Genomic DNA, 13,821 nt, shown 5'->3' with positions numbered 1-13,821 from the left:
CAGGCAGTCCATCCCAGCCTGAAGTCATTCCAATATTTTCAACTTCATTTGGACAATGAAAATGATTCCCAAAGATTTTTATAAGTAAGATTTTAACTTTTAGTTTTTATTTTATTTTGTCAACTGTTTTGAATATTTTTTTCCTTTCTTGAAAATCATTCAAACATGAGAATTTCAGAATACTTTTTTTTAAAACAACAACAACAACAACAACAACAACAACAAATACTACTATTACACATATACACAAGTCTGAAAAGAATCTCCACAGAAAAGCTGATAAATACAGAAATAGTGAAAAACTGACCATCTTTTAAAAGAATCTGATGTCTGAATAAAGGTTTCTAATGCTAGAACATGCTCTCTACACTTCTGCTCCCTTTCCGGGAGGGCTCCTGTCATCTGTAAAATTCTGTCTTGTACACGAACCTGCACACTTTTGAAGCAGCAGTAGGAGGTTTACTTGTTACTGCTATGCAATACATAGAAGACACCTGCTACATTGTAATAGGCAATTTGTAACTGAAGTTGATCTTGTAACCTAAAAGCTGGTGATAAATGCATAGATACCACTGTAGTGTTTAGGTCTTTCCAAAAGTAATGCCTCCTATTTATTTCATAGAAAGTAGAGCAGATTCAAAGAATAAAATAATGCTATTTGATAGAGAAAATTCTCAGCTACAAAAGCCTATTTTTTTTTTTTTTAACATAGTCACCACCATTAGCTATGTGTTTTTGCCAAAGGTTTACAAGAGCCTGTATGCCATGCTCATAAAAACCTGCACCAATGGAGATGACCTGCTGTCATCGTTGCCACTGCTGAAATGCCCCACCCACTGCCTCACTGTGCTTACATCCACTGTTTGGTCTCCAGAAACACTCAGCAATTTTGAAACAAAAGAAACTATCTGGAAGCTGCTTGCAAAATGTCTTTAAATGCATGAAATATTGTATAGTTAGATTACTCCTAAAGATGTTGAAGTGTGAGATGGGGTGTGGAATATATACAGATATACTTGAAATGCACAACAATAACATAGATTACATAGTTATGTAGAATTTGTAGCAAGTTGATTGTGGTCTTAATTAGCAGTAGTAAACAACACAACTTTGATTATTTAAGTATTCTGGAATTTTATTCCCATTACAAATAATTAAGAAGCAGGATCTAGTACAGTAGAGGAATGACCACTATGAATCCAGTTAATGTGGTTTCATGACATAGTTTGAGAGCTGAAATTGTGATTAGCAGGAAAGTGAGACTGTTACTGGCTCACGGCATTGCAGGTCACACCTGGCACACAACATTTTAGTTTAAAATTGATGTTGCATCTTATTTTTCCTGTTATAAATAAATGGAAGGGAAGTGCCTTGTTATAATGTAGCCCAACATCATTGTAAACTAGACAGTAGTTACAGACCCTCCCAAGTGAAAAGAAAACAAGAAGTATATATCCATTTTGTAGCACAGTTTGTCCTTGACAACCATGACCTTTTGTTCACTTAGGCTTTGATGAGTAAAACAATTTCTGTGATTGTGATCTTTTACAGCCTGAATTAAAGGAAATAAGTACAAAGAAAAAGGAGGAAAAGAAGGAAAGAGAAAAACAAAGAAGGGGGAATGTCAAGACAAGATTTATCCATGAATGAACATCTTTTTGTTTATCTATATATTGACTAAGTTATTTATGTATAAGGGGAAAGTGGTCACACATAGGGAAATATATTTCATGTGACCACTGGCATGTCATTACTACAGTCAGACAGAGAGTGTACAGACAATTTGGTGTCCATTTTCAGTTTCAAGGCCAGGAGGAGTATTTGGCTGTGATCAGAGTTTGGGGGAGCACTCAACTGCAGCAAAGTATTTTGCCGACTGTTGGCACCAAGCATTAGTTGTTCCAGACAAAAATACCTGGCTTCCATTAGGGTCCCAATTACAGTGTTTATGCTAAGCTTCCACTTAGGAGGAACAGACAGAAAATCACAGTCAATGTTCAAAAAGCTTGGTTACTTAAAAAATTCTTCGGCTTGGCCAAATTGTAGGAACCACCTTTGGAGATACTATGTAATTAATATTTGCTCTCTTCTCATCTCACCTCCATCTCCATCCAGTCCTTTTGTTGTTGTTCTGTTCTGTGCTATATCAGGTCTGTTTAATATTTAACAGTGGAAATTAAGCAGAAGATGATTTAACAGTACAAATAACAGTGTGGAGAAAAGCATGGTCTGTTGACTGCAGAAGAGCTTCTGCTTTTCTAAGTGCTGCGAAGACACTTTTCTTAAAGACTTGAAAGTGATGCTTTCTGTCGTGGTGACTTTTCATGTTAGGTTTATTACATCTGTGTTCTTGTAAATTTGTTAATGTGTGGATGTTGCTATGAAATATTAATTTGTAAGTAAGGGACCAGTGGGACCTACTGGTCTAAGGGAATATGATCTGAAATCAGAATAAAACAACAAAGTCATGGGGACTTTAAGGAGGTTTGCAAAACAGAATGCTGACGAAATCACCCTTTATGTTGTATACAGGCTATGCTGTGACTCAAAATTTGCATCATCCCATTAGTGACTGAACAACTAGGTCCACATATAAATTCTTCTGTTGACTTAATATATAAACCAAACAAATTTCTAAGGCTAATCTCTCTAGTAAGGACTGTTTTGAGTGTAGGGATGGATGAATTTAAATTTAATTGCATCTATTATTCTCATAGATGAACTAACCTGTGGTTTAGCGCAGAATTGATTTCTGAATTTCCAATTAAAAATACATCCCAGAATTAATTATGTCTTTCTGATGTCTTGGCTAACCAAAAAATCTTAGTGGCTTGAGTTTTCTAATTTCAGAATGTTAAAGTTAATATGTTTGACATCTCTAAAGAGAAAGTTATGTGGGGAAAACTAGGTGACAATATTTCAGTTCTGGTATTCCAAGTTTTGGTAGAAGTAATGCTAAGAGAGGTTTTGGAACCAGCCTGTTATCAGTAGAAGTTAAGAACAGAGTTATGCCTAACAAATGCAGTTAATCCATATTATTTACTTCAGAAATTCTTTCCAATTTAGGTTAATTCATGTATGGAGGGAATAAGTGGTGATGATGATGACAGACAAAAAACATCTTGTTTTTCACTTAATTTCATGATTTTTCCAATAGCTAGAGATGGATAGTCTATGATAAGTAACAAATACTTTTGAAAGAGACTGTGCACTATGTTGTTTCTTCATTTATCTGAAATATTGGAAGATTTTATTTTGTTTTTCTGGAAGAAAGGGAGAAAATTCTGATTAAAATAGCTGCTAATGTTTGATTCATATTTCCATCTATGTCCATACTACACATTTTGTGTTAGTGATATTAAAATTTTTTGATATTTAATGTTTGTGTTGTGATATTAAAATTTAACATGATCTCATCTCACTGCAGGTCACAGCAGTTGTCAAATACAGTGAGCATATTCACATTCCAGGAAATATAAGGTCATAGATTTAGTATATACATTATCTATAAACAAAACAAACCAAGACAAAACAAACAGTAAAAACTACAATACAAATAAAGAAATAAATAAATCGGTGAATTACCAAGAATCCTGCAACTACAGCACCTAACAGAAACTTTACCTAGATCTTGTTTAGGAAGTAGGTAGAGTGAATCTGGGAATGAACAGGAGACGAACAGGACCTCACCTTATTAAGAATTTGGAAAATAAATTCCTAGAAGAGAAGAATTCTAATAGACTTTTGGCTGGGAACAGGAGGAGTAATCATAACAATAGAAAAGCTGGAGAAAAGATTTTATGTCAGATCTGTAAGGTAAAAAGAAGCTTATTTTCATAGATTCCTCAATTCTGAAAAGATTTGATGGGGGATACCTCCACAAAATGGAGAACTAAATTCAGTTAACTAGAGACTTGTTCCAGCCGCTCTGAAGGACTGGAAGCTTGTGAAGCATTCCATGCCAGCATTAGAAGAAGAAACCCCCCATTTCCAAGGGGATTAATCTAGAATGTCCTTTGATTTTTGAATGGAATGTGTGTTCCTTTTGTCTTCCTGGACTCATGTACTTCCTGCTGCTCTAGAGGGAGCCCCACATGCTATGCAGCTGTGGCTATCCGGTTATCAGGTGAGAGATGCAGTCACTTCAACAAGTTAGAAACATTTGTTGCAGACCCTGAAAGAGAGGATCTCTCTGTTCCAAAAAGTCCCTCACTGTCTGGTATTTCCCATATATTTATACCCAGTTTTGAGTGCCCTGCTGCCATAGTATCAGTTTCTTCCAGGTTTTCGCCCTGCATTTTGCTTTGAACTTTATGTGTAGATTTATGTGAAGCTTTCATCCTTCACTTATCAGCTGTGGCCAATGACTGGCCATGAGTTAGCAGTGATGAAGTAAACAGGAGTATGAACTTAGGGTGCACTGAATAGCTATGATAACTGATTGTGATTCTTTGCATTTTCCAAACTATATTTAGGCGTTGCTTTGGAGTATTTGAAACCCACACACCTGCTTACTTCATAGCAGTGTGGTTTGTTCAGATGTACCCTATATGATCCAGAAAATAAAATATTATTATTAATAGAGATTATTATAGACTTTGACTCTAAACTTTCATTACCACTAAGGAAGAAAACTGTCTTTTCAGCAGAGTAGAAAATATAATTTTATTGAACCTGATGTTTTCCTCAAGATCTTGATTAAATTTGTTCAATCAATGTTGATTTGTTAATGACACAATATTGTTTACTTATATACCTTAAATATTTTATGTATGTTGGATATTTACAGTTGTGCTATATAATATTTATCATGACAAACTCTTCATTATTTCTTACTACCAAGCTCATCATTGCCTTGTGCTCATCTAATGGTTGTTTATTTTGTAACAGAATGATTTGAAAAGAAAATGAAGTATCACCTGTACCTGTGTTTATTCCTTGCTGGTCTGTGCTGTCACACAGTGGCACTTTGAAAATGTTTGCCATAAAGTCAATAATACAGATCTACTTGATGGAACAGAAAATATATTAAGGCATAACTGTCAAAAGCAAGGCTCCAAATACACAGATTTTGCATTTAGGTTTTACAAGCAGGCTATATCAAAAGAAGATGATAAAAATATTTTCTTTTCTCCTATAAGCATCTCCACTGCCTTTGCCACATTAGCTGTTGGCTCTAAGGCAACCACTCTGATTCAGTTTTTGGAGGACTGGGCTTTGACAGTCTGACTGAGATTCGCATACATGATATACATGAAAAATTTCATAAAGTTTTAGCAGTACTGAACTGTACTGATGTTAACATCACATTAAATATAGGAAATGTTTTCCCAGCTATTGGTTATGAACTACAGGAGACATTTTTACAAAATATTCAACAATTTTATTAAGCAGATTTTTTTCTACTGATTATCATAAACTGGAAGAAGCTAAGCTGCAAATCAACAGCTATATAAAGGAAAAAAAAAAACAGGGGGAAATTCCTGAATTAATTGCTCATCTTGATGCAAATACTATATTAGTTCTTGTTAACTACATTTATTTTAAAGGTAAAATATAAAATATTATATTCCAATGGATGATTTTGAAGCAAAAATAAAAAGAACTGTAGGGAAAGATCTAAACTGTGGAGGACTTTCAAAGTAAGGGTTTTATTTTGTCAAGAGCAAAGTATCTGATTGTTGAGAAATTACTTGATTTTGGCATAGTTTGTCCAAAATTGGGAACTGGAGAAATCTCACTCTAGTTGGCTGCCTCATAGCCATAGACATCTCATAGCTTGCAGTGTCACTGGTCTGGGACATAGAAGCTAAGGATATTTCTGAAATGTTGATGCTGTGCCAGTCAGTCTATTAGGAGACTGACATCCTTTCACTGCCGGGATCTCTAGTACAGTGATAGATCTATTAGATATGTGTGTAAAATCTTGGGACCCAGGTTGAGGATCTGTGCTTATGAAACCCTGCTTTGAGGCTGGAATCCTTCATTCTTTTGAAGAACTCCTCATCAGGCTGTGGGCAGTCAGTGTGCATCTGGTCTGGCGCGTCTCCTAACATGGGAAAATGGAAGGACAAGAAAAGCATTACATTATACTGTGGCCAAGTCTTACAGTAGGTGCATTTAGGTATCATAAAAGAAAAAACAAAAGATGGGGAAGTATGGCTACAACAGAAGCAAGATTCTCCCTCTCAGCTGGTCTTGATCAAGCTTTGGTTGTTTTTCAGCAAGACAGGACTTTATGCTAAACTTATTGCCCAGATAAAATGTTAAATCATGTGTTCAGCAGTATGTTGAAGTGACCTAGTAATATTCCTCTCCCATAAACAGTTTCACAGCTTTCTCACATGTGGTCTGATTTATATTAGTCATTTTAATGATATTCATATGATCAAGTGCAACACTGTCTCCTTCTCCCCACTAGCTGCCTGGGAAAATTCTTTTGATTCTGCAAATACCCACGAGGATGATTCTTTTTGTGAATGCAAATGAATGTGCTAGAGTTAACATGATGCAGAGTGAGAGTGACTACAACAGCTAGTATGAGCGGGATCTCTCTTGTGAAGTGGTAGAGCTGCCTTCCAAGGGCACTGCACAAGCATTGCTCATTCTGCCTGATGATGGAAAGATGAAACAAGTGGAAAATGCCCTTTCCAAGGAAACAGTAGTAAATTGAAACCAGATAACTCTAGGTAGTTTTATTACTATATTTTAGGAAACAATATTAATAGAATGCATCAATTTCAGATCTCCTTCTCCTGGATTTAGTGTAGTAATTTCATAAATGGGATTTTAAATTATGCCAAAGATAAACCAGAGAGGAGCATGACTGATTAGCAACTGCAATCTCTCTGACTGAAAGAAGTGGACATGGTCTTGCAATGATTAACTGAAGACTTATTTGGCTACATTTTGGTTACTATACTTCTTTATTTTTTGATTGTATGTTGTTAATAACTAATTCATTTGCTTCACTCTATCCCAAATTTTGTTCTCCTTTTCCCTCCTTTTGAGCTTTCTAAACTGGTCTGCTTTTTCTCTGTAATCTTCTAGTCACAAAATTCTGCTGGGTACATATGTCTTGACACTGGGATGTCATTTTTATTCAAGTGTAATTAAAATCAAAGCAGAACTGTATATACAAGAAAATGGATTTGGGCATCTCTCTGGGTGTCCACATATAAATGCTACCAGCAAAGAGATTAGGAATTAGAAGAATACTATCAACTGTCATTGAACTGCAAACTATCCAGCCTTCTGGCTGAAACAAGACTTCCATGTTTCACTGCTGTTTTGTTTTCTTTGCTTGAGATTACTTCTGCACTTACCAAGCATTTCTATTAATGCCTCTTATGATGTCAAAGATTTCTTCATGGAAATGGGCATTACTAATGTATTCTCTAGTAATGCTGATCCGTCTGGAATTAGCAGCAATCATACACTGAAGGTTTCACAAGTGAGTGGATGGACAGATCCAGTGATGGGGTGGCTGTTAGTGTTTCTGATCAATTTTATTAGCAAATCTCATGATTATTTTCAAGGGCTTCCATAAACCCTGGAAAAATTGATAAAGTATTGCTAATAGAAGTCCAGATCATCTAAGAAAGTAAACAACAGTTGTCATCCTGCTGTACTCAGGATTAGTGATCCTGAGTCTTCTCACCAAGATCTCCTTATTCAGTCCTGCCAAGGAAAACACTCCTTGCAATTTATTGGGGATTCACTATTACAAGAGAGTTTGGTTCAGAAAAGAGGTGATACTCACCTCCTGTACACGATTTTGTACAGTAACGCCACAACATTTGTTTCTTTTCCCTCCAGGCCATAAGGCTTTGCTGGAATTTGATGAGACTTGAACTGAGGCTGCAGGATAATTCTTACGAAAGTGTCACTTCCTTATATTACCACCAAATTTAACAGACCCTTCATTATGTTGATTTTTTATAAAGCAACCAGCACCACACTTTTCATGGGGAAAATTGTTAGTCCTACTGTGAAGTAATTGCTGGGTTACTGGAAGTGCATTTTGCATGAGTTATAATGGCAGCTGTGTTTGCACACTGGGCTGATTAATTCTGCTATAACTGTCTACTGGTTGAGAAATATTTAGAATTAAATGAAGAATTTCAGTAGCAAATTGGTAAACAAACAAACCAATGAATGGTTTAAAAATATAACATTTTCCACTGCTGAATAATTCAAGTTATCAAGAAATTTTACATATTTTCCTTGGAAGAGAGATTCTTGTAAAGAGTTTTGTTGTTTCAATAAATGTTTTCTCTCTTTAAGCAGTTCTCTTAGACCACTTTCAGTTTTGAGTTATTCAACACAAACTTCGCTCCAGTGAGCAACAAACCACTTATAATGCAGTTATCTCTATCCTGGGACTTGCAGATATCAGTAGTCACCCGAGGTAGTCCCTCCAGAGTTCTTTCTCCTTTACGTATCTCTTTGCTGCCTAGCTAGCTGTTGTTAACCTTCAATCAAACTCTTTGTCAGTGTCATTCTAAAAAGACTTTAACAACAAAAAATTCTCAAGAGAACAGACTCCTTCTACTGTAGCACTGTGTCTTCCTCTAGTCCACAGTGTCATCAGAAAATGGTGAAAGATGGCAACATTAAGTATAAACTGTCAAAGAATCACCCTGCAACAATGTTGTCCATGAACTATTGCTATGGCTGATGGATAAAATAAGCATTCATTTAAACCCATCTCTAACTTTCACTGTCTTCAGTCTCTTGCTATAAATCTTTTAAAATCAACACGGACTTTCAGTCACACTTATATAAGGCTGGCTGTAAATATGTTCTAAAGACTGTTAAAGGAGTACAAATTTTCTTATATGGAGACAGAAGTTCTTTACATTTTCTCCTTATGTACTTTCTTATTTTCAGAAACTTATTTTCAGAAATCCCATGAACTTTTTCTTCCATTGCAGGTCAGCAGATCTCCCACTCTTACTCAGAGGAGCACTTGCTGACCTGTATACCAACCTCTTCATTGTACAGTTACAGATCCATGGAGAGTCTGACGTCTGCTTTGAAAGCTTCTCCCGCTTCACTACACCCTTTGATTCATGCCATTACATACTGGCTGTGGATAAATGTTTTGCAAGTGGAGGTTAGTCCCTGGCCCTGGGAAAATTATGCTCTAGAATGTACACTGCTCAGTACTACAGTTGTTCTGGCAATGTTCTGCAAGTACTGAGAAGGCTATGCAAGCCCCACATCAACAACTCCCCATTGCTAATGAGGCTTTGACCTTCTGAATTGTACTCAAGAACTTGGTCCAGCCTCAGAGGTGCTTTATTGGGACCCATCAGTGTCTGTACATGGTTTTAGTGTATGGGGGATAGCTATGCTTTCGACTCAATAGACTTGGAGGCTCCTATCATGTTTGTGAAGAGGAGTCCTTTTGCTCCAAGCAGCAAGAACTCCATGGAAGCCCTGAGCTATTGCTTATGCTGGAGTGATAACATCTCTCAGTAGACTGGGAGATAGTAAAAGCAGCAGATTTTACAGTGTTGAGATCAAAGATAATTTGTTATGGTGTGAGGCATTCTGCTCTGCAATATCTATATGAACTCAAAAAGATCTGGGAGCAGTTCCAGTGAGATCCCACCCTGATAAATTGGTGCACCAGCGCTGATTACAAGGCAGGGTGGTGAGATTTTTATCAGAGCAGGGTGGCAGAAAAACAGGTTCCAGATCTATTGCTAAAGAGAAAGAGGTTAGAAAAATTCCCATGGTTGCTGGGATAGAGCAGAGGCTTCAGGAAATAACACATGGAGCAATTTCCTGCCCCATTTTCCTCCCAGGCCTTTGCTTTTGAGAATGGAAACAAGGAGCTGAAGGAGAAGAACTACAATGGGAGCTTTCACACTAGAGTGAGAGGAACAGGGCACTTCTCTGCTTCTGCAAAGAATCTGGCTTCCTATAGGGAGACTTTGAGTGCTGGGTTTGGGAAGTATTTATCAGTACATGGGGCATCATCTCAACTTTCTTCCAGTTGAGAAACATCACAACTCAGAGAAGCAGGTTAGCCTGAACAGTTACAGGATTGGGGAGTGGGAAGAGAGATTGTCACAAAATTTTCTGCCAGGATAGGATGTGGAGAGAGCACGAAACAAACAAGTCATTTGCCGTATGAATGAAGAAGGAACACAAATACCTATAATTTACAATGTGAGCATTCATACAGCCTGGATACTAAACAGACCCGGCTGATGTTCACAGCAAAGACCTGAGGATGTTCTTTAAGAATAGGAATAATTCTGTCAACATTTTATGAAGAGAGGGGTCATTTTGTCCTAATTCACAGAAAACCTCATCATATCTATCTGCCCTGTATCATCAGTTCTTGTTGCTTTTGTCTGTCTTAATGGGTGATATGGAACATTCTTCTTCATGCTAATTATATCAGTGGTAGAGAAAGAAATAGGGTATTCTGACAGACAGGTCAAAATTTCCGTTTAAGGACTGTGTACCCATTTTGTCTGTGGTAAGCACATGTATTTTATGGACTCTTTCATTTATTTGTAGGTAAGTCCATTAAATTCCTTTTATCTTCCACTACAACAAAACCTGACTTGATTAGTATGGCTCAATTTCACATTCATTCCTACTCTCTGGGCAACAGCTGGAACTATACGAAGCTCAGAATGATGCACAGAGCTTCTATACACCCTACAAAGTATCACTCATTTGATTTGCTGAACTAGCAGTCAGTAGAAGGGAAAGTACAATTTACAGTGTCTCTACAATACCCACCCTCCTGCAATGAACTCCTGCAAGTCTGTTACTCTGACCTGACTTACAGGAAGACCAAAGAAAAAAGACTTAAATAAAGAGATCTTATATGCTTGCAAGGGAAGATTGACCCACTGGTCTAAACCCCTGAAAAACAGTCTAGATGTGTGTAGGCAGACCTTAGTGCCAAGATTCTCCTGGCTGTCTCTAAGCCTTGTGGGAAGACAGTAAATTTGTTCTGTCTGACCTTGTTTACGGTCCACTGGGGCTGTTTGCTGATGGGACAGTTTCTGTCAGTTTCTGCTCTGTCTACACTGCCCTGTGGCAGGATCTATTAAATATGTAATCATAAGCCATGAAGCAGCATGATTTTAGGCATAATGCTGTCCATTGCTTTTTCTACCTTTCACCAGTAGGGAAAGGAGTTGATCCAATTCCAAAAGGCATAAAGAAATCAGATAATCCCAGGAACAGCAGCTTATGGAATAAATTCTGCTACTCAGATGCCAGAAGTACTTTGGATTTTTCTTTCTTCATAGAATCATAGAATCATAGAAGCATAGAAGCATAAAATCATAGAATGGTATGAGTTGCAAGGGTTCATTAAAGACCACCCAATTCCAACCTCCTGCCATAGACCAGTAGACTGTGTTGCTCAGGGTTGCATCCAGCCTGACCCAAAGAAGCAGTTTTAGCTTAAACCTTGTCCTTCACAGAACTCTCCCATGAGTGGGCACACCAGCTCTCTTCCTGAAGCTACATCATTAGTTCAGGCCTTGACTGTTGTTATTGTTCCAAGAAAATGGAAATTTAGCCAGAAGCAAGCCAATCCAATTCTAAATGTTTCAGCAGATTCAGTAGAATAAAGCAAGCAGGATATATATATTTTTTCTCTTTACACAGACTCATTTCAAGCAGAGAAAAATTAAGTTCTTAAGAATCAGTTGCGTCTGATAGTTCCTGGGAAGGATGTTTTTGATTGTGTATTCTGAGAACCAGGCATACTTATATGGCAGCTACAGGACATTCTGTGCGTCATGGTGCAGCTCATCTTTGACATGAGTCTAAGGAGCTTTTGGAGGTATGAAGAAAATTCATAGCAGTGTTAATCCCTAATAAAGCATTGAAGTCTAGTCTCCAAAGCACAGCGGCATTGGAGTTCCCCAGTGGAAAAGAAAGGTGAGAGAAGTATGGGCATTTGAAAATGCAAATGTTTCCCTGAAAGTGAAATATTCACTACAGTGGGTGTAAATTCTGAAGAAGGAAAGGAGCATAAAGACCAACATCGACTATATAGCTTTGAATCCAGTGACACTTCTCCAAGCAGCCCCTGCTGTGTAGTACATCTCTATCCTTACCCACACAGAACTGCTTTGATTAGATTTAAACTACTTGTACATATACAGTGGTGATTACATCCATTCCTTGTAAACTGTTAACCAACAATGACTGATATGAAAATATCAGTTGTATTTTCTCAGTCTCAGGTTTTACAGAGAATCTATTTTTAAATAACAAAGTAATTGTGCTTTCCTCAGACTAAAAGTTTTAAAGAAAACAACATAATTCATGTAGATGTCCTTGGCTATGATTAATATCCTGGTTGCAAAAACTCTGCTCAGCCCAGATGTTTATGCAAATGACTTTGTTGTCTTTTCATGAAAGAGAATTTCTGTAATGAAACTGTTTTCTGTTCAAAACTACTCCTACAGATGAATATATCAGCAGTGAATTAGCCTGATTTATACAAATGACTCTTATTTGTTTCTCTTATGTCTGATTGCATTCAGTTACCATTTCATAAGTCATCTGGCAACAAACTACTTATCATTTATTACTTTGTGGTTGGAAAACTTCTGTTAATATCGATATGATGCTCTACATGGAAGGTCTGAAGAGCACTGTGCTTTGCCTGACTTTTGCAGCTGTCTTGTTAAGGAAAAGCTGCTACATTGTTTTCTCTGTCTCACCTGGGAAACTTGAGCCAGGTGGAAGATGCTCTGCTGAAAGTAAATGTTTGAACAACACTGGAAAATGATGTTTCATTAAGTTATGATAAGAACTTCGGCTGCAGCCAGGAAGAATCTCAGAGCAAAAGAAAGTGTCTGTGCATGGCTATGATCAAGGATTTAATGAAAAGTAGGTTTTAAAATGCATATGAATGGAAAAAACAGCATATTACCTGGACCTCCTTTATGTGTATATGTTGATATACTGTTCACACATATGCAAAGAAATCCTTCAGGCATCAAAAAAAGTCATGCCTCATCTCATGCATTCAAGAAACAGGAAAAGAAATGTACAATTTGAATTTATTTTCTGTTCCTTCCATTTTTTAGGTCTGAGTCCTATCCCTCAGGCAAATCTTACGGAAGAAATTTCAATACATCTTGACTCCACCTACCCTGATTGGAGATTATTGCCTTGTGCCAGTGCTGGACATAGTGCTGTGTGTCATAGCTTTGATATACTCAGAGTTGTAGCAGAGATGATTCAGAAGAGGCGTCAAACAGAGGCAAATATTCTCCCATCCTTCTAGCTGCTTCTAGGTTGGTAGAATATAGAGACGACGATCCTGCAATCACATCAGAAAGGCCATGTAGGCATAGTTTCAATATCAAAATGGTTTGTGGTAGTATGTTAACATGAGCTGCTGGTAGAAATGGGATTTTGCTAACCTGCCAGATCATTAACTGAGAAGATAAGGTCAAACACACAGTTTGTTCTTTTTCCTTTGTTGAATTAAAGGAGAGGGCAGATGCAATATCTCAGGAATCTATCAGAATCCTCAACATCCCAAAAGTTTACAGTGTTGAAGACTTTTTTGAGGAAATGGATATGAGCAATGGAATTGCATCATAAACTTCGTTTTATCGAATATTTTCATTCAGAGCTAGCTGCTCTGATGTCTTCTTTGTTATGACTAGCAGCATTAATTTATTTAATGACAATGAATGACAATATTTTGCAAAGGTTATTCCTAATGCTTTTTACCTGTCCTTGGGAACAAAAAGCTTCAAGTGTAACTTTAAAATGCCCACATAAGGAATTTAGTTTCCGCTTGTATAAGATAAT

General features: G+C 37.1%; 1 protein-coding gene across 1 annotated transcript in view; it reads left to right on the top strand.

The window, feature by feature from the left end:
- Positions 1-13,821, top strand: part of LOC306948016 (uncharacterized protein) — a gene marked incomplete at both ends in the record, with an annotated part of 57,082 nt that overhangs the window by 17,582 nt on the left and 25,679 nt on the right. The window contains 2 exon segments of the mRNA XM_079537476.1: positions 8,937-9,118; positions 13,086-13,261. Coding sequence (XP_079393602.1) covers positions 8,937-9,118; positions 13,086-13,261 — 358 coding nt within the window.

This window comes from Tetrao urogallus, assembly GCF_951394365.1.
Source record: "Tetrao urogallus genome assembly, chromosome: 6".
Lineage (NCBI taxonomy): Eukaryota > Metazoa > Chordata > Aves > Galliformes > Phasianidae > Tetrao > Tetrao urogallus.
This window is presented reverse-complemented; position numbering and strand designations above follow the sequence as displayed.